Source organism: Xyrauchen texanus, chromosome 30 (genome assembly GCF_025860055.1).
Source record: "Xyrauchen texanus isolate HMW12.3.18 chromosome 30, RBS_HiC_50CHRs, whole genome shotgun sequence".
NCBI classification, from domain to species: domain Eukaryota; kingdom Metazoa; phylum Chordata; class Actinopteri; order Cypriniformes; family Catostomidae; genus Xyrauchen; species Xyrauchen texanus.
In genome coordinates this window covers 29926107-29946436 of record NC_068305.1, presented here as the reverse complement: position 1 = coordinate 29946436, position 20330 = coordinate 29926107, and the positions used below count along the sequence as shown (strand labels likewise).

The window sequence follows — 20330 nt, the reverse complement described above, 5'->3', positions numbered from 1 at the left end:
CCCTCTCGTGGCTGCTTTATGTATTGCTAAATGAATGGCTATACCAAAGAATACACCATTTATCAGCTGTTTTCTACAACTTGTATCTATAAATTGTTAATGTTGTCTTTAGGCTTTAACTCTAACCATAATCCTGTCTGTATCTCAGTTCCCCCTAGTTTCCAAAGCTCTAGAGACTCAGGCCCTGGTAATTATGGAGACGTGAGGGATGTCATTCTTAATAATCCCATCTCCCTGTACTGTGAGACCAATGCCGTACCCCCTCCTGTACTCACCTGGTACAAAGACGGACACCTGCTGTCCTCTAATGATAAAGTACTCATCCTGCCTGGTGAGAGACTAATTACCGGTAGTTACATTTTGATATGTCATAGTAAAATAATTTGTTTCATATGTTGTGTCCTTGCTGTTGTGCCTAATTGTATAAGAATTGTATTTTTTATTTTGTACCTTTTATTTCTCACACAGGTGGAAGAATCCTCCAGATCCCTCGGGCACAGGCAGAAGATTCTGGGAGATACACCTGTGTGGCTGTTAATGAGGCTGGAGAAGACTCAATTCAATATGACATCAGAGTGTTGTGTGAGTCCAACCTGAATATGTAATTTTCACGTAGAACCTGACTATTAGCTTTTTCTTAATTGCTGAAAATTGTCAAGAGGAACAAGTAACATGCAACGTTTGTGTTTAATGTTTATGTGCTACATATGTGCATATTTTAATGATGTCTTGATTGTGATAGTGCCCCCCTCGATTCGTGGAGTTGATGGTGACCTACCTGATGAAGTCACAGTACTGGTTAACAAGACCAGATTACTGGAGTGTCAGGTGGATGGAAGCCCCACCCCTAAAATCAGCTGGATCAAAGACAGTAAACCCCTCACCCTAGACAGCACACACAAACTTCTGTCTAATGGCAGGACACTGCAGGTGAGAGACAGAAAGCTTTCACATCAACACTGATACATTAGTGATTCATTTTAAATATTTTCAAGTTAAGGAATAGTTCACCCAAAAATGAAGTCATTATTTACTCACCCTCCATAGAACACAAAAGGAGAAATTCTGAAGAAAGTATGTTTCATAAGTGCCATCTGTTTGTATGTGTGTTACAGATTTTGAATGCACAGGTGATAGATACAGGACGTTATGTGTGTGTGGCTCAAAATCTAGCCGGAACAGCAGAAAAATACTTCAACGTCCATGTACACGGTGAGATTATCTTAAAGTAAGACCTATTAAGATATTCTAGGTCAAAAAACTATCCCCATATTTCTTTTTTTTTTTTTGTCAATGTTTTTCAATGTTGATGAATGTGAAATGCTGAATAACAGATTAAACATACATGCATAACTGGTTACATCATGATTGTGTTTGTTGTCAGTGACTCCCTTTATTGTGGGCATCAGAGAGGAGAATGTGACAGTGGTGCTGAATAACTTCATCTCTCTGAGCTGTGAGGCAATTGGACTCCCGCCTCCCACCCTCAGCTGGGTCAAAGACGGGAGACCTTTACAGGCCAGCACCAATGCACTCATAATGCCTGGTACACACACACATTATATGAGGAATATATAGTCTACACTTGATACATATTACACATAAGTTGCTCTTCTTCCACTCCGTCTCTTACTCTAGTTCTCTCTCAATCTAGGTGGTCGTACTCTCCAGATCCTGAAAGCGAAACTGTCTGATGGTGGGAAATACAGCTGTGTGGCGATCAACCCAGCAGGAGAGGCCCAAAAACTCATTTATCTTACAGTATATGGTTAGTATGTTTCTGCATGAGTGTATGTGTTTGGTGTTTGTGTTTTAAATTTGCTTGTTATAAACCTGGTGTAAAACATTACAAAAGTTGTTCTGATTAATTATATTATTTTGTTGAATACACCTACAGTATAAATGCAGGTGCTCCATAGTCCTTCAGTTTCAGATATGTAAGAAAATGCTATTTGAGTAAAGTAGAAAATTACAGTGTTTTGAAGTGTAAGAATACATTTAGTTCAGTTCCTTTTTGCCCTGGTGCCATGGATTGTAACATCCATTTTCTTTTCACCACAAAGAAAAGCCTACTGTAGAAACCTCACTCACATTTGACAAAAATGACATGGTTAAATAATTTTATATTTCATGATTTTTTACTCTGAGGAAGTTATTGACCTAAATTTATGTCATCTCTTTAGTGCCTCCCAGTATCAAACAGAGCAGTGGAGATTCTCCAGTGGTGTTGAACGTGCGGGTAGGCAAATCCATCACTCTGGAGTGTGTATCTAATGCTGTGCCTCCTCCCATCATTGCCTGGTACAAGAACGGACGCCCCATTACTGAAACTGCCAACCTGCGAATAATAGCTGATGGACAAATGCTGGAACTGAAAGAAACAGAGGTGTGCTTAAACAAATTAAAAGCGTTTGGTTTGAATGAACATTTAAACAAAAGCATTAATAGAAAAATCATAGAAAAGAGGAATGTATAATTTTATCTGCTCTACCACTCTTTCTCTCTTTCAGGTGTCCGATATGGGCCAGTATGTCTGTAGGGTCAAAAATGTAGCCGGTCAAGTGGACAAGAACTTCCATCTCAACATACATGGTGAGAAATTACAAAATGTAACTTCAGTTTGTGATGCAAAATGTAACTCCTTTTGTGTTGTTGACTGAAGGTTAGTTTGAGACTAAGACCTTGTTTACACCTGATATTAAGATGCACTTTTGGTGATCCAATCACATGTGGTTAGCGCTAAATACGGGTCTAAACAATGTCTAAAATATTTTCTGATCTGATCACAAAAATCACATATGGAATTTCATAAACAAAGTTCAGGAGGAGCAAGTTCAATTAATCTGACCTATCACATGGCCAGAGTAAGCATATATAAACAGCTGCTTACCTCACGTGGTATTGATTCTTCCAGCTTCCCTCCACTTTCCCATCTTCACCTATCTATTCATCAGTAACTAATCTAAGTCCGGGGGGTATTCAAGCTCACGTCAAGTCTCGAGCCTTCACCCAGGACAGTGACCCAAATACATTTACACTATCCTCAATGCAGGATTATATTAACTTGCAAACTACTGAAACGAATGTGGTGAGAAATGCACGTGACCGCATCACATTTGAGGTGTAAACAGTAATCCGTCCTGTATGCGTCCTGGCAGCAGCGAAGCGCCTCCTCTCACCTGTCAATCAATAACTGCGCTAATACAAGAGTTTAATTTTTGCTGGTTACAAATGTTTTAAAAGGTAAAAAAAAACATCTGATCGGGAAATTAAAAAAAGCAGTTACATACAACTTTATGGATCTTCTTCAGTGTGTCTGAAATCAACATGCAGGGACCTATGAGAAGCACAAACATCTACAGCTCAGGTTAATACAGGTAATCGACTCAAATAATGGACAACTCTGCTCGAAATGTTGCTTAGATTAAACTTCAGCTGCATCTGGGATAAATAGCACACCATTTGTTTTTGCAAATTATTTGTCTTTTCTGACTTTGCTGTGCTTAAATGTCATACATACTGTACTACAACGACATAGTGATTGATGTATATCGTACATGTGGAGTCCCTCCACTCCAAATCCGATCACAAGTGGTCACAGGAGACGCATTTAAGTGACTAGGTGTAAACAGCGATGCGTCTCATCTGACCACAAACCAGGTTTAAACGGGGTCTAACAGAATTGAAACCTTTGTGCAGTTCCCCCACGGCTGGACGGCCAAGCAGTGGAGCGTGTGGTGGAAACCATCAGCAATCCCATCAACTTTGCTTGTGATGCCACAGGAATTCCCCCTCCCTCTCTCACCTGGCTAAAGAATGGCATAGTCATTGGTGAGAAAATCTAACGAAAACTTACATGTAAGCTTTTTCTTACTTCACTATCACGTTTTAAACTTGGCATATGCTCGTGTTTTTGTTTTCTTTCTAGAGAACTCTGAGTCTCTGGAGTTGCATATCCTGTCCGGGGGCAGTAAGTTGCAGATTGCCCGCTCACAGTTATCTGACAGCGGCATTTACACCTGTGTGGCCTCCAATGGGGAGGGCAAGGCCCGCAAGAACTACCATCTTACAATACAAGGTACAGAAACATAAACAAGTAAACATACAGGATAGAGAACAATAACACGTGCTGAAATAACATTTGCAAAAAGGTCTTAAAGGAATGGTTCACCCAAAAAATTTTATTCCCTCATAATTTACTCACCCCCATGCATCCAAGATGTGTTCTTTCTTTCTTTCTTTCTTCTGCAGAACACAAATTAGATTTTTAGAAGAATATATCAGCTCTGTAGGTCCATAACTTTTTGAAACTCCATAGCACATATAGCCATTAGGGCTGCCACAGTGTATAGTGTTACCAGTTTTACTCGGTACAAGGGATAACAATATTATAATATATAATACAATATTATACTGGGTAAAAGGGGGAAACATTATGAATGGAACTTCCAATATCAATACAATAGCCTAACGAATAGAATAGTGTAGCAGAAAGTTCATATTTGGGTCAAAAGGAGGCAGTTAGACATGGCGATTCCAACTCAGGAATGTCGCTTTTATTAACAGAAAATAAACACGTTCGCTTAAAGTGCAAGGGTGAAGCATCAATTCAAGCACACAAACAGCATCTCAGCTGGGCTCTCTCGGGCCTTTCAGTAGACTGTGCTGTCTTTTATCTCCCTCAACACACACTGTGAACATGGACATGGTAATCAGTCACAATTCATCTCAGGTGGGTGTCCTTTCCGCTCTCCCTCTCCACAGATGGGCGCTTGACCATGCCTTAACCTCCACAAATAGCCTTAAATAATAAACGGGAGAGCCAATGATATATGAACCTAAATAATGCAATGAAAGCCAGATGTTCTGTACCACCTTATCAAATTACACAGGCAGCCAAGTATGCACACTGACAGAAGGCATTTAATTGCAGGTAGCGAATATAATGTGCATGGTGTGTCTCGGATTCGGAATGACTCAAGAAATGTTGTTAGACACAGACACGTGCTTTAAGAAAAACATTTATGATTATGGCAACGTTCCGGCCCCAGCGGCTCCCTGCCGCGGTCCTTCTACCTAGGAGTTTGAGGCCGTGTTGGTTAGCACTGGGAGCAATTTGGGTTTTCAATGGGAGCCGCTCTGCCGGGAAACCTCCCGTGGACCTCCCATTCCCCAGCACTCTCATTTGCCCCAGCGAGTTCTGTGATGGGACCGCCGACTCATCTCAGGGCGAGTTTGCGATCTTGTTCGTGGCTCACGAAGAGGATGAGCTTTCGATCATAGCATCGGAGAGCAGGCTGTTTCAGTCTGACAACTGAATTTTATACAAATATTGTGAACAAATTTCTTGAAATTTCCCTTCTGAAACAGCAAAACTGGGTCCTGGGTTGAAAGGTAATAAAACACCTGCATTAAACCTGCAACAACCCACAATAAGTGATGTATTTGCCCAGACGACAAAATACCTGACCGGTAGCCCATGATGGAGAGAATGCACGGATGAAGCAGGTTCATTGCCAAAGAGATGTTGCCCTTCACAACTGTTGAAAAGCCATCTTTCAAAATTATTTACACCTTCTAATTGCACGTAATTTTTTTCGGTTTCATTTGAATTTTTAGTTAAAATTAATGAAAAATAAAGTTACAAGTTTGAAATCAAGCTGCCATACGTTATTTTGTAGGCTATTGCTTAACAAAAATTACCCCATAGTACCACTAGCATCTTACCAACAGTAATACCGGTGTTAGTCTGTTTGAACGTGAACACCGCACCGGTGTGAAAATGAAGATATTGTGGCAAGCCTAATAAAAAATCTAGTAATATATTACACTCCAGTGTATTCATTAATGTCTTCTGAATTGATGCTAGGTGTGTGTAAGGAATAGGTAAATATTTAAAACTTCTTTTACTAAAAATGTTAGCTTCTGGCCAGCTTGTTGACGATGGAGGAGTTCAAACTGCCTCTTATGTGATGTAAGCAGGAAAGCCTTCTCTACATAGATATTCATATATAGATACCTTATTACCAGACGTTCCTATGGACCTTGATACTGTTTCCACAAAAAAGCAGTTTGTGGAGCGGTCTGAGCAAGAAGCTCAATCTGAGGGATCTCCTCCATTCACCTGCACTCAAACCGATTCAAACTTGTTGACCGTTCTGTTGATATATCCAACCCAGCCGAATGAGGCATCCATGTATGAATATCTATGCTCCTCTAGTCTAGTGTAAACAACACAGCACTTCCATTTTTGTTTCCCGTATTTCATGTGACATATCTCGCATGAAATTGCCAACTTGCTTATGTCACATGAGAGGCATCGTGCATTCGACCCTCGTAAATCTTTTGTAAAAATACGTTTAAAATACTGATCTATTCCTTACACACACCTAGCATTTCACTTCAGAAGACAATTAATCCACTGGAGTCTTTTATGATTTATGGATTACTTTTATGATGGCTATATGTGCTTTTTGGAGCTTTAAAAAGTTGGCACCCATTCACTTCTATTTTATTGACAGCTGAAATATTCTTTCAAAAATCTTCGTTTATGTTCTGCTGAAAAAAGTCATACACATCTGGGATGGCACGTGGGTCAGTAAATGATGACAGAATTTAAATTTTGGGGTGAACTATCCCCTTTACATTTGTTTCTGCTGTTATTAGATATATATCATATTTTTTGTGTGTTCCTCAGTCCCACCCACCATCGCAGGCTCTGACTTACCTAGCGAGGTTAGCGTTCTGCTAAACGACAGTATCCAGTTGGTGTGCCATGCTGTAGGAACTCCAACCCCAGAGATCCAGTGGCTGAAGGATGGAAAGACCCTTAGCAGAAATGGCCAGAACATCAAGTAAGATCTTTGTCTGTGTGTGTGAAGCTCAAGATTATGCTGTTAAACTGAGTCTGTTTTGAATCAAAATAAAATAGAAAATAGATGCTAGGAAACAACAATAAATCTACAATAAATAGTCAAACCTCTATTGTTCTTGCTGGCTGGAAGGTTAGCTGATTATTTTGAATGAATACATTTTTGAAAGATATGCTTGTAGATTTATGACACTTAAATCAGTTAAAACGTACTTGTTGTCTATATGACAATGTCCAAATAAATAAAATTACAATTAAAATATATATTCCAAAATATATGGTTGTAATGCATGGCATTTTAATATTAAAAAAATACTATGTTGCAAAAAAAAGTATTGTGTATTATTGTGCATGTTGTTGTTGCAAAAACAGAGTCCTGAAAACAGAAAGTTTGGTGGCAATACTAGTCAGCAAATATGAGCTAATTTTTCTCCACGCCTGCAGAATCAGTCCTGATGGCGGCACACTGACTATGACAGCAGTCAACACATCAGACAGTGGGAAATACACTTGTGTGGCCACCAATCAGGCTGGAGAGGAAGACAGAATATTCAATCTAAATGTATATGGTGAGTTTTATCTTTACAGGGTTCTTCACTGCATGAAGTTTAATTTTGTAATAACTGAAGAAGGAATTCAAACCGAACAGTAGTATATTTCCAGACATCTGATAACTGCATGTTCTGTTCCCAGTTCCTCCGCTGATCCAGGGGAACGAGCCTGCTGCTAAGGAACTGACAACGGTGCTGGGCAGCTCAATAAATATCGAATGTCTAGCTAGTGGTTCTCCACCTCCACAGCTCAACTGGTTGAAGAATGGCTTGCCGCTGCCATTGTCTTCTCAGATCCGCTTGCTGTCTGCGGGCCAGGTCCTCCGGTAAGAGATCTCGCACTTTCAAATCAAGATGTCTAATTAATGGAAGATTTCATGTTACTGAATGCCTGACATCTCATTGTAATTCTCCATGTCTGATGGTAATTTTCTGTGTTAGAATTGCCCGTGCACAAGTTTCAGATGGAGGCATTTATACTTGTGTGGCCTCCAATAGAGCGGGAGTGGACAACAGACACTACAACCTACAGGTGTATGGTGAGTTAACCTGTCTGTGTGTATTTCTCGAGATTTATTTAAATTTAGATGCCTTTACTGTGAAAACATTCTGCCCTAAACATTTTAATAACATATTTGTGTGATATTGCTGATGTTGTCTTGTTTTGTAGGACTACATCCATGTATACTGAACAATTTAATTTACTGTGTCAATTTTTCTCAGTTCCACCCAGTTTGGACGGGGCAGACAGCACAGAGGAAGTGACAGTTGTGAGAGGAAATACGGCCTCTTTAATCTGCAACACAGATGGGAAGCCCAGCCCTACCATTACCTGGCTAAGAAATGGTGTAGCACTGCCTAAAGATGCGCACCTGTCGCTCCTTAATCAAAATGCCACCCTGCAGCTTTCCCTTGTGAGAGTCAACCACACTGGACGCTACTCCTGCACTGCACATAACCAGGCCGGAGAGGCGAGCCGTCACTTCAGCCTTAAAGTATTGGGTGAGAGAGAGTCAGAGAGATTTATCAACAATACAAAATAAGACAAAATTCACACCTTCTTTCGCAGTCACATTGACATCTATACCCTCTCTCAGACCCACCGCGGATCAATGGCTCTGGTGTGCCCACTGAGGTCTCTGTGGTCGTGAACCATGTGCTATCGCTGGTGTGTGAGGCTGAGGGCTTACCTGTGCCCACTCTCACCTGGCTGAAGGATGGACGACCGCTGCCTCAGACAGACAGCATTCGGCTCCTCAGAGATGGAGAGGTGCTCACAGTTGCTTCTGCTCAGGTAAGACAGATGACTACAATAAGAACTAAAGGTCTTATGTCAAATTAGCCAGTAAGTATTCTTTTTCCCATATTTTCTGGTGCATATTCCATCTCCCATGCTGCACAATGTGACATAAGTTGGACATTTGTTATTTCTAGAACAATGCTCGTATTAGTCACTCAGCCCTGGCCCTGAATTTAAAATTAGCGCTTTGATTGGTTGATTGAAAAGTTGCTCCAGGAACACACACTACATGGTCAAAAGTATGTGGAAACCCAAACACCAAACCTTTATGTGCCTGTTGAACATTTAATTTAAAAACCATAATAGTGAGATGGTGCTCCCATTCTTAGCTTCCACTCTTTTGGTATGGCATTCCATTAGATACTGAAGCATTGCTGTAGGGATTAGCTCCTATTCAGACAGAAGAGTATCAGTCAGGCCAGGCTCTGAGGGACACTGTCATGCAGGAACAGAAAAGGGCCCCATTCTACTGAAAATGTTTGTCTAATGAGATTGCATTGATTTTTTTAATGTTCCTCTTAGAAATGTGTGTTGCTGAAATGGCCTAACCTGTTAATTAGAAGGGGGTGTCAACATATGTTTTAGGCAATTAGTGTATCGTACTTGTGTAAATAGTTTGGTGTCTACTGTGCATGTATGTTATCTTCCATGCTCATTTGTCCTCTTTTGCTAAATTTGTTTTTAACTTTATGTTTTGCTAACATACATGCAGGTGGAGAACACTGGACGATACACCTGTTTGGCCACCAGCCCTGCTGGAGATGATGACAAAGAATTTCTTGTCAGAGTACATGGTAGGTCTTAGAAGTCATTATCTTTTCCATCATTTCAAAGTAAGATGTCACCACACCTAATTTGCAGTAATCACATATAAAGACCATATTTGCCAACAGTTCCACCCAACATTGCTGGAGATAGTGGTGTCCAAGGTGTGTCTGTTGTACAAAACCGACAGGTGACCCTTGAGTGCAAATCTGATGCAGTTCCACCTCCAAAACTCTCCTGGCTTCAAGATGGAGCACCTCTGAAGGTATCATGATGTGAAAGTATTAGGTTAGGGAAAAGCCATGATGTGAATGATTAGGTCAGGGGTCGGGTCGGCAGCTTGTGGCAAGCATGCAGAGTATGCAGTTATAGTCACTGGCCTGTGATAAAAAACACACAATGTGTTTTTTAAATATATATTTTATTATGGGTGAAATAGCACAGAGATTATCAAGACATTTTTAAATTGGCACTTCTTGTCAAAAATGCTGAGTAATAGATTAGGTATTCTTGGGTTTTATATGCAGATAGATGTTTGTTTTTAGAGTTTTCCTGTTTATTTGTTGTCTTTGTTGTTTATTTGCTGTCTGTTTCACCGCATTCAGTTGCACTCCAAGGTTGTCAGTGATAGAAAAGGATAATTCATGATGAGCTTACTTGCCAGTTTTGTTTGTGAGGCTTAGCAGCTTTTCAAATCCTTTTCTAGATGTCTCCACGGGTTCGTGTCTTGTCTGGCGGTCGTTACCTGCAGATCAATAACGCAGAGCTTGGAGACGGGGCCCAGTACATTTGTGTGGCAAGCAATGTTGCTGGGGAAACCAGGCGTCACTTCAACCTTAGTGTCAATGGTGACCAGAAATTTCTTGTGTCATTGTTTGTTTTACTGATGTAAGCAGATCTTAGTATATTAAATTGGTAAAATGTGTCTATCACCAGTTCCTCCCACAATAAAAGATGGTCCTCAGTCTGTGTCAGTTCATATCAACCAACCAGTGTCGCTAGAGTGTATTGTGAATGGAGTACCTGCTCCACGCATTACCTGGAGGAAACATGGATCCATCCTTGCAGGAAACAACCCTAGGTCAGCAGCACAAATTCAGTCCAGTTCACAGCTCTCAGAGTGGTTAATAGGAAATAACACAATGCATGTGTCATCCATTTAGGTACAGGTTTGGTGAGGATGGCTCACTCCACATCCTCTCAGCCCAGGTGACTGATACAGGCCGCTACCTTTGCATGGCCACCAACCAGGCAGGGACAGAGCGTAAGAGAGTAGATCTGCAGGTATATGGTAAGTTTTGAAATTTGAACATGTGCTTTGAAATGCATACAGTCCATACAGTAAAAATGCAAATACTTTCTCCCACCCCAGTGCCACCCTCCATTGCAGAGGGTCCCACTAACATTACTGTGATGGTGAATGTCCAGACCACCCTGTCCTGTGAAGCTACTGGCATCCCCAAACCCTCTGTCAGCTGGACCAAAAACACTAAAACTCTCAGCACTGACCAGGACCAGAATATGTACAGGTTCAGCCAGGTTTCCTCTCTCTCCTTTTATCACCTGTCACTGTATCACCAACCAAATGAGTATTACTCGCCGTTTGATCAACATTATACTCTCAAGTCAAAATGAAATGGCATACGCAATCCATTTAGCTTCTGTAATGTGAAGGATTTCCAAGTAAAACAAGATGTTCATTTAAAAAAAACTGTAGGGCAGGACTTGATTTTATCCATAAGTTATTGCTTGAATTGAGAAAAGTGGACGTTTCACACAAAAATGGAGCCTGGTGGTTAGAGTATGAGGGATTGGTGAATGTCAACCAAAAGGAAAGTCATTCCAAAGGAAGTGCAGGTTATTACATTTTGATGAAATGCTATGAAGACACACTGTTTTTTTTCTTTCTTTAGGGTTTTGTCATCAGGGTCTCTGGTTGTCATAGCACCCACAGTGGAGGACACTGCATTGTACAAGTGTGTTGTATCCAATGAGGCAGGCCAGGAGAGTAGGGCAATTCAGCTGACTGTACATGGTGAATGCTCTATTAACACATGTGACATCCATCCATAAAGATCTTTATCTGTATGAGAACTTCAAGGGGAGTTCCATGTTTCTTTTCTTCTACAGTTCCTCCCTCTATTGCTGATGAGGTCACAGAGCTTGTGGTGAGCAGACTATCCCCAGTGGTCATCAGCTGCACTGCCTCTGGAGTGCCTCAGCCTATACTATACTGGAGCAAAGATGGACTAAGAATAGCTAAAGATAGAGAGGGCTATAAGATACTGCCGTCAGGTACGCTTTATGCAGTAATGGAGTAACAAAAAACAAAAAAACATTACGTTTATTGATCAACTTCTATGTGTTGTTTTCCTTGTCTCTCTTAGGTCCGCTTGAGATCACTGCTGCAGAACTGAGTCACTCAGGCCATTACTCTTGTGTGGCCAAGAACGCTGCAGGCACTGCCCAACGACATATTCAGCTCACAGTAAACGGTAAGAGACAACAAGTCCCAAAACACTTTCAAACATGCATCTTTATTTATAATTTTTTTTACCTAGTAAGATCACGTATGATATGCAGCCATACATCTCAGTTAACGATTGCCTGTCTTTTCATTTTCTTAGAACCACCGGTGATACAGTCACACCCCTCAACACTGGATGTGATCCTGAACAACTATGTGACCCTGCCCTGCAGAGCAACAGGCTCTCCACGCCCAACCATCACTTGGCAGAAAGAGGGCATCAACATCTTTACAACAGGTGAAAGCAAAAGTTGCCACTGAAGTAGTAGCATGCTAAACTTGTTTTCCAAAAAACATCTCCTGGAAAAATTAATAAGGACATTAGGTACCTACTTTACTACCTATTAAAAAATTGGACATGTTGAAAACATGTTTCAGCCTGAATTGTTAGATTGGTTTACAAGTAGTTTATTTATTTATTATCATTTGGGATGCTATGTGTATTTAACTTCATACACAAAGCCCAGTAGTGTCTACTTCTGTCACTCATTATTGCCCATATGTGACTTTCACTATGTATTGAATGGTGAATTAATGAACATGTGTGTAAATACTTTAATGTAAATTAATGTGTAATTGATGTAATGCCTCTGATGCCAATGTTATCTGATGGTTACATGTTATGATGGACATGAGCAGAGAGAAATTTTCAGGTTCTCTTTCTAACATTCGTTCGGTATCTCACTATGGGTAACACCTCGGCCATGGCCAGTCCTGGAATCAACAATAACACCCAGTTTGTGAGGAGGGAGTCCCACCTCCCTATATAAACCACTGTCATAGGTCCCTACTTCATTCTCATTCTCTTCCCCGTGAAGATCTTTGGAAGCTATCCTCAGCAGGACTCATAAGATATGGTTGTTTAAGAGTTCATCAGGCAAGCCATTCAGGTACGTCCCAGAACGTGGCTGTTCTTTTTGCGAGAATATTCACTGTCAAAAGTGAATATATTTTCTGATGTATTATATTGTTCTCTCCAGGTGGCGTGACCCAGCATATAGAGGTGGGTTTACGTATTTTCTGCTGAGTTTCATACTATTATAGCTTCTACCTCTATGGCAAGAGAATTAACACAGAGTCAAGTGGCATGTTGTGGTGAACTGCTTCTGTGTTCTTGAGTTGGGGTTCTGTCATGGCAACTGCAAGCTCATCGAGCGGCAGAGCGAAGGGGAAGGATCCCTCCCGTCCGTGCACTTGTGGATCTATGATCTCGCCGAAGGATTCCCACCCACTATGTATCGCCTACCTGGGGGTCAGGCATGCACAGTAGAATATGAATAATAAGGATCCCTATTTTTCTCCAGCGGAAACCCAGCTGCAAGGACAGCATAGCTAGGGTTATCTCATGGAGGATATCTTCCTCCCCTCTTTGAATCGGCCCCTTTAGTGAGGGACAGGGAAGAGGAGGAGGATGACGCTGATGATTGTCTTTTGGAGGATGATGACGAGGAAGATGAAGACGATGCCATTATCCCCTCTTTTCCTCCTTCCCAGCCGGGTTGCGCTATGGATGCAGCACCTCTCCCAAGGAGAGCTGGACCTTATTGAGATGAGTAGGATGGCGGCAGCCAAGCTCTCCATTGACTGGCCATCACAGCAGACTGGCCAGGGTACAGAGAGGGATCTGTACGGTGGCAAACGGCTGCCGTCTCGTGCTGCTCCAGTAAAGAAATTTATTCCAGCCATCCCAGAGTGCGTTGCAGAGATGTGTTGCTTTTGGGACAAGACTTTTTCACACAGCATGCCCATTAAAGGTTACTCTACGCTGGATGTGCATGAAATGGAGGATCTGGGGTTGTCCAGGCCCCCTCCAGTCGAGGTGTCTGTGGTGAAGCACCTTCACCCCGATCGTCAGGCATTTTTTTGTGTGCCCTCTCTTCATTACCGGGATGGATGGAGAGATTGTTTGCCTCTATTTTCCAAAAGATCTACCAATCTTCAGTCCTAGCTATAAGGGCTCTTAATGCATTGTGGGAAGAGATCTCCATTATTGTGGCTCTCAACCTACATGCATCAAAAGGGGTTGTTTAGAGCTTTGTAAAAAGGGGTTATCGGCTGCAATTTGATGTAAAACCACCTCTGTACAACAGTTTGTTAGTGTCAACAATGATGGGGGAGTCAGCTTGGATTTTAGTGGAGGAAATAGCCATTTTGCTGAGCAAAAGAGCAATAAGGATTGTGCTGCTGGAGGACAGCCATCAGGGCTTTTACTCCAGGTACTATATAGTCATCTCCAAGAGAGGAGGTCTTCTCCATCCCATTCTGGATTTGCAAAACCTCAACAAATACCTCAGAAGGTACAAGTTCAAAATGCTCATGCTCAAAACACTCTCAGTTTATTCGTCCCAGAGACAAGAAGTGTCAATCTGAAGGAGGCATCACACAGAAAATTCTTAATATTTGCCTCTCAGGGAGAAGCTTACGAATTTTTGAGGGTGAGTTTCAGACTTTCATTGGCACCGAGAGTCTACAGCAAGTGTATGGAGGCAGCACTAATGTCGCTGAGGTTAATGTGTTTTAGGGTGTCCGCTTATTTAGACAATCTACTGCTCTGTGCGCTGTTGCGGGAGCAAGCATATTAGAATGCTTATGTCTAATTGAGCAAATCTGGGATTCAAAATAAACGAGACAAAGAGCTATCTGAGCATCAAATAATTTATCTGGGTCTCAGATTGAACTCCGATTAGTATCGAGCGTTTCTGTCAGAGGAACGCAACGGATCAATTTGCGGTTGTTTGTCCCTTTTTCAGAAAGGGAAATAAAGTCTCATTCGAGTTGTGTCTACACCTATTGAGTCTGATGGTCAGTCATTCCTTTAGGACTACCGCGAATGTTTTAGCATTGGAATGCAGCGCAGCACTTGTGTCCTCGCAGTCACTTAAATTCGAAGAGTAAGAGTGACGTCAGAGGGGATGCTCGCTCTCCGTCACTGGAGAATCCTTGCTTTCCTTACACCTTTGGGAGCGGTCTCTCTGAGGAAAGTGGTGATGACAGATGCACCAATCACAGGTCGGGCACGGTAGGTGAAAGCAGAATAGTGAGAGGAGTTTGGCCTGCATCAATACACAACACGCACATACAATTTGTGGAGTTACTGACAGTGTTTCTAGCATTGAAACACTTTGTACAGTTGCTACAAGGCCACAATGTCCTACTCAGAATTAACAACATGACAACAGTGGCATACATAAACAGACAAAGGAGCAAGTGTTCACAGCGGCTACACAGCCTGGCACAAATTCTGATTATGTGGAGCGGTGCACGCTTTTTCTCATTACGGGCGACACACGTTCCAGGAGTGATGAATATGGGGGCAGATCTCCTGTCCAGGGGGAATCCTCTTCACAGAAAATGGAGGCTTCACCCCCAGGTGGTCAGTCAGCTGTGGGAGAGATACAGGTTAGCTGCCGTAGAGCTCTTCGCATCGCACCAATCAAAAAGAGCTCCTATTGGTGTGGATGCTCTAGTGCATCCTTGGCCAAATGTGCTACTTTACACATTTCCTCCACTGAGTCTGTTCATTCCAACTCTAAAAAGAGTAAAAGAATATGGTCACAATGATCACTCCAAAATGGCTGGGGAAGCTAATTAAACTTTTGTGCGCCAAGCCTTAGCAGCTCCGGGACCGTGTAGCTAAATGGTCTGCACTTATATAGCGCCTTTTTAACCTTAGCTCTTTGATCCTGGCCCTTGAGAGGCTAAATTTGAGTGTCACGGGTTTACCCCCCATGGTGATTTAAAGAATTCATAGCGTGAAAGCTGCTTCAACGCGCTCCACGAATGATCCGAAATGGACACATTGTTCCCTTTTTATGTTCTGTGGCAGATGATTTGTTTTTTCTGCAGGTTTATTTCACTGCCATATTGCCTTGTCACATGGGAATTGACTTGAATACAGTGAGTCAACACCTGCTTGTTTGCAGGTTTATGAGGGGCACAAGACATTTGAACAGGGTGTCAAAACCACTGATTCCATCATGGGATCTGTCTGTGGTCCTGAATATGTGCTTTCTCATCCTCCCATTGAGCCAGTTGAAAGTATAGAATTAAAACTCCTTTTGCTAAAGGCAGCTTTATTATTGGCCTTAACAACTGCAAAGCGGGCTTTGTCATGTCATCAATTTTATGCGCTTTGCGGTGGATTTATCGAGAGTGTCTCTTATTACAAATCCAGCTTTTGTGCCTAAGGTGAGCGACTCCACGCTCAGCTGTAAGCCGGTGGATCAAAAAACGTTTCACCCATCGCCTTCTTCCTCAACAGAGGACGTGCCGCTTCACTTTTTGTGTACAGTTCATACTCTACGTTTTTACATAGAAAGAATGAAGACATTGAGGAAGAGTAATAAGCTTTTTGTTTCTTGGGCTAATTCTAGTAAGGACAGACCCATATCACTACAGTCTTATTGGTTAATAGAGGCTATTATATTAATTTATAATAGTCTGGGGCTGTGACCTCCGGAGTGCTTGAGAGCTCATTCTACCAGTGGCATGGCTACCTCATGGGCGCTGTTTAAAGGCATTTCAATCCAGGACATTTGTGCAGCTGTGAGTTGGACATTGCCTCACACATTTGTCTGATTTTATAGACTGGATGTCACATAACCATCATTGGCTCAATCAGTCCTTGGTGTGGGTAGTCAATCTGTTGATGTGTACAAATAAAATAAAATACACACACAAATCAACAATAACAAAGTGAAGCACAAGTGTATTATTTTGATGCTCTGCTTCGGACAGCATATCTGCAATATGAGAGTTGGTTATATCCCATAGTGAGATACCGAACAAATGTTAGAAAGAGAACTTTATGGTAATCACGTAACACCAGTTCTCTGATAACTGGAGTGAGGTATCTAACCATGCTTCCCTCCTTGCAGTTGCACAGAGAAGAGATATGCGGAGATTGAAGTAGGCACCTATGATTTTTTATATAGGAAGGTGGGACTCCTTCATCAATGCAGTGATTGGTCTGTCAACTGACGGTCTGATTGTTATTGGTGCTTCCAGGATTGGCCATAGTGAGATACCTCATTCCTATTATCAGAGAACCGGGGTTAAATGATTAACCTAAAATGTCTGTCCTCTCTTTCCACAATGGCATCTACTCTCTAACATCCCTTGACGTTGTGCCAGTCATTACTATGCCAACCAATGTATAAATACTGGATATTGATTACCCTGTCTGAACAAACTGACCTGATTTCATTGCTTGCAAATTGACAGTCACAAATTGGATTTATGAGCAATCTGTACATACCTTAATGTCTTTCTCCCTTAGGAAGTGGTTTTACAGTGCTTCCCAATGGTGGTCTGCAGATATCTAAAGCCAAAGTGGAGGATTCTGGAACCTATATGTGTGTGGCTCAAAATCCAGCAGGCACTGCATTAGGCAAAACCAAACTCAGAGTGCAAGGTTAGTATCACACAGAATCTGTTCCAATTTAAGAAGACTGTGTGGAAGGATCTCTCAAATATTACATACTGTATTTCTCTTTGCCTGCAGTGCCTCCTGTAATTACTTCTAACATCATGGCGTACACTGTGGCACTGGATGCATCTGTAACTCTGCAGTGCTATTCAGAGGGTTTCCCATCTCCCTCTATCACCTGGTACAAGGACGGGCAGCTTCTAAGCGAGTCAATGCGCCAGCGGGTTCTTGGCACAGGGGCACTACTAATCACTTTTGCTCAACCTGGAGATACAGGCAGATACACTTGCACTGCTGCTAATATGGCTGGAAGCATCAGTCTGGAAATGAGCCTCACTGTACAGAGTGAGTCATGGATTATTTTTATATAGTGATCAATATAAAATAATGTATACTAAATACTGTATAGTGATCTGTATAATAATTGTGATTAATATATTGTAGTTCCCAATATAAATAGTTCATTGATTATACGTTGATACTCCGGTAGAATAACTTCAGTAAGGCTGTCAGGCTGTCTCCTGTTATTATTACAACCTCTCCCTCTCTACCTCAGTCCCTCCCTCCATCCGTGGCAAAGAGACAGATTTGTCTGTGGTGGTGAACAACCAAGCTCTACTAACCTGTGTGGCAGAAGGGGTCCCACAGCCCACCATAACCTGGGAAAAAGACGGTATTGCACTTACCGACACCACCGGCGAATACACAATCTTACCCACCGGAGAGCTGCTCATAGTCACTGCACAGGTCAAGGTTCCAATCATTCTTGTATTCAAATTGTTTATTTATTGTGAAATTTTTCTGATGCATCTCTCTGTATCTGTAGCCTGAGGATTCTGGGAGTTACACATGTGTCGGCACCAACTCAATAGGACAGGACAGTCGCACAATTGGTCTATCCATCCACACACACCCAGCTTTCACTGAACTCCTGGGGGATGTGTCTCTGAACAAGGGAGAACGCCTCCTACTGACCTGTGGAGTCACTGGTATCCCTCCACCCAAGATCACGTGGGCGTTCAACAATAGTATTATCCCTGGTATGGATCACGCCACTAATTCTGTTGCTAGATTTAGGAGTTTTCCTCTGTTCAGCACTACTAATATTCAATAGTCTGTGATGCATGAATAAGCTTGAAACAGAAAAGTGTTATATAATACATACTTGTCTCTTCCCACAGCCCAGTATGATCATGGTAATGGCCACAGTGAGCTAGTGATTGAGCGTGTGAGTAAAGATGACTCAGGCACTTACTCCTGTTCAGCTGAGAACAGCGTGGGATCCATCAAATCTCTGGGATTTGTCTATGTTAAAGGCAATCAACTGCACTTTTCACAGTGTCTTAATCTGCTTGTGGCATCACCTTTTTCTGCACTCATTTCATGTACAATTGAAACACAGTGGGCCAAGTCAATTATGACTTGTTTATCTATTCCAAGGTTCTTCGAGTTTTTCCAATAGCCTCAATGTCTTTTCTATCTTTCTTCAGAGCCACCAATAATATATGGAGATGTTCATTCAAATCGCATTGAGCCACTGGGAGGGAATGCCATACTCAACTGTGAGGTGCGAGCTGACCCTCTGCCCACAATCCAGTGGACCAAAAAGGGCATCAATGTGCAGATTAGCAACCGAATCCGCCAGCTTGACAACGGATCTCTAGCCATCTACGGCACAGTGGTACACAACACAACAGTCCTGACTTCACACATCAGTCAAAGACATAGCTGCACAAACGCAAAGCATTTAAAAAAAAAAAAAAAGCTGTAAAATTTGTTGCTTTGGAGTAATATACATTGTGAAAAGCGCTATACAAATAACTTTAGTTGAGTCAAAGTTTTGTATAAACTTTAACCCTTGAAATATAATGTTATTAATAAAAATGTATTTTTAGAGCTTCTCTATTCATTGTATTTCTAAACTTTTTTCCAAATCACTTGCAGAGTGAAGATTCTGGAAACTACAAGTGTGTGGCCACAAATGATGCAGGAGTAGTGGAGAGAACAGTCACGTTAACTTTACAGAGTAAGTAGTCTGATTTTAAAACAATAACAAAATATATATATAGTGTATATATAATTATTTTTTTTTTTTTTTACTTTGTCATCCTTAGTCAGATTGTCACATAAAATACTGTATCTTACAAAAATAATCTCTCATTTGCAAAATATTATACTTGCTTGTGTTACTGTAGTAACATCAGTGCTATCCCATAGGTTCTCCAACCATCACTGTAGAGCCAGTGGAGACAGTGGTAGATGCTGGTTCCACAGTGGTGCTAAACTGTCAAGCAGAGGGAGAGCCCATGCCTGTCATTGAATGGTCTCGTCTAGGGCGCCCCCTGTTGGGTAACGTGCACATTACTACATTGAATAACGGTTCTCTGCGGCTCAGTATTGCACAGAAAGAGGACACAGCTGAATATGAGTGTGTGGCCCGAAATCTGTTAGGCTCCGTGCTTGTGCGTGTGCCCCTCACAGTGCGTGGTGAGTTAAAATGGCTTTCAGTCTTTTAGTCAGTATTCCGACTTTTATTATGGAGTCACATATATTATAATATGGGATTGAATTATATGTGTTTTTTTACTATAGTTCATGGAGGGTTCTCTGAATGGATGGAGTGGGGAGCCTGTAGTGTTTCCTGTGGTACAGGAGCACAGAGGAGACTGAGACAGTGCAATAACCCACTACCTGCTAATGGAGGGCATCACTGTATTGGTTCAGCAACAGAAACGCGCAGCTGTCAAGGCAAACCTTGTCCAGGTCATTTAATTTTTTTCAACCCTTTTGAATCTTTTGCTGCTTTAGACTAGGCCCAGCTTTGGTTAAGTTTCCTAAACACTAGTATTACAATCAAGAACAAAAAAACGGTTCAAGAAAAAAATAAA

General features: G+C 41.7%; 1 protein-coding gene across 1 annotated transcript in view; it reads left to right on the top strand.

The window, feature by feature from the left end:
* The window catches only part of hmcn1 (hemicentin 1), a 123876-nt gene that overhangs the window by 90297 nt on the left and 13249 nt on the right, over positions 1-20330 (top strand). The window contains exons 54-88 of the mRNA XM_052098916.1: positions 149-331; positions 469-582; positions 743-930; positions 1116-1212; positions 1385-1546; positions 1655-1768; positions 2184-2386; positions 2511-2592; positions 3700-3831; positions 3929-4078; positions 6698-6854; positions 7316-7440; positions 7565-7748; positions 7864-7961; positions 8146-8424; positions 8520-8716; positions 9435-9516; positions 9616-9752; positions 10194-10335; positions 10424-10568; positions 10651-10778; positions 10860-11016; positions 11401-11522; positions 11618-11782; positions 11875-11982; positions 12115-12252; positions 17293-17427; positions 17518-17787; positions 17999-18189; positions 18269-18482; positions 18624-18758; positions 18933-19123; positions 19387-19468; positions 19660-19929; positions 20035-20205. Coding sequence (XP_051954876.1) covers positions 149-331; positions 469-582; positions 743-930; positions 1116-1212; positions 1385-1546; positions 1655-1768; positions 2184-2386; positions 2511-2592; positions 3700-3831; positions 3929-4078; positions 6698-6854; positions 7316-7440; positions 7565-7748; positions 7864-7961; positions 8146-8424; positions 8520-8716; positions 9435-9516; positions 9616-9752; positions 10194-10335; positions 10424-10568; positions 10651-10778; positions 10860-11016; positions 11401-11522; positions 11618-11782; positions 11875-11982; positions 12115-12252; positions 17293-17427; positions 17518-17787; positions 17999-18189; positions 18269-18482; positions 18624-18758; positions 18933-19123; positions 19387-19468; positions 19660-19929; positions 20035-20205 — 5448 coding nt within the window. The remainder of the gene's footprint in view (positions 1-148; positions 332-468; positions 583-742; positions 931-1115; positions 1213-1384; positions 1547-1654; positions 1769-2183; positions 2387-2510; positions 2593-3699; positions 3832-3928; positions 4079-6697; positions 6855-7315; positions 7441-7564; positions 7749-7863; positions 7962-8145; positions 8425-8519; positions 8717-9434; positions 9517-9615; positions 9753-10193; positions 10336-10423; positions 10569-10650; positions 10779-10859; positions 11017-11400; positions 11523-11617; positions 11783-11874; positions 11983-12114; positions 12253-17292; positions 17428-17517; positions 17788-17998; positions 18190-18268; positions 18483-18623; positions 18759-18932; positions 19124-19386; positions 19469-19659; positions 19930-20034; positions 20206-20330) is intronic.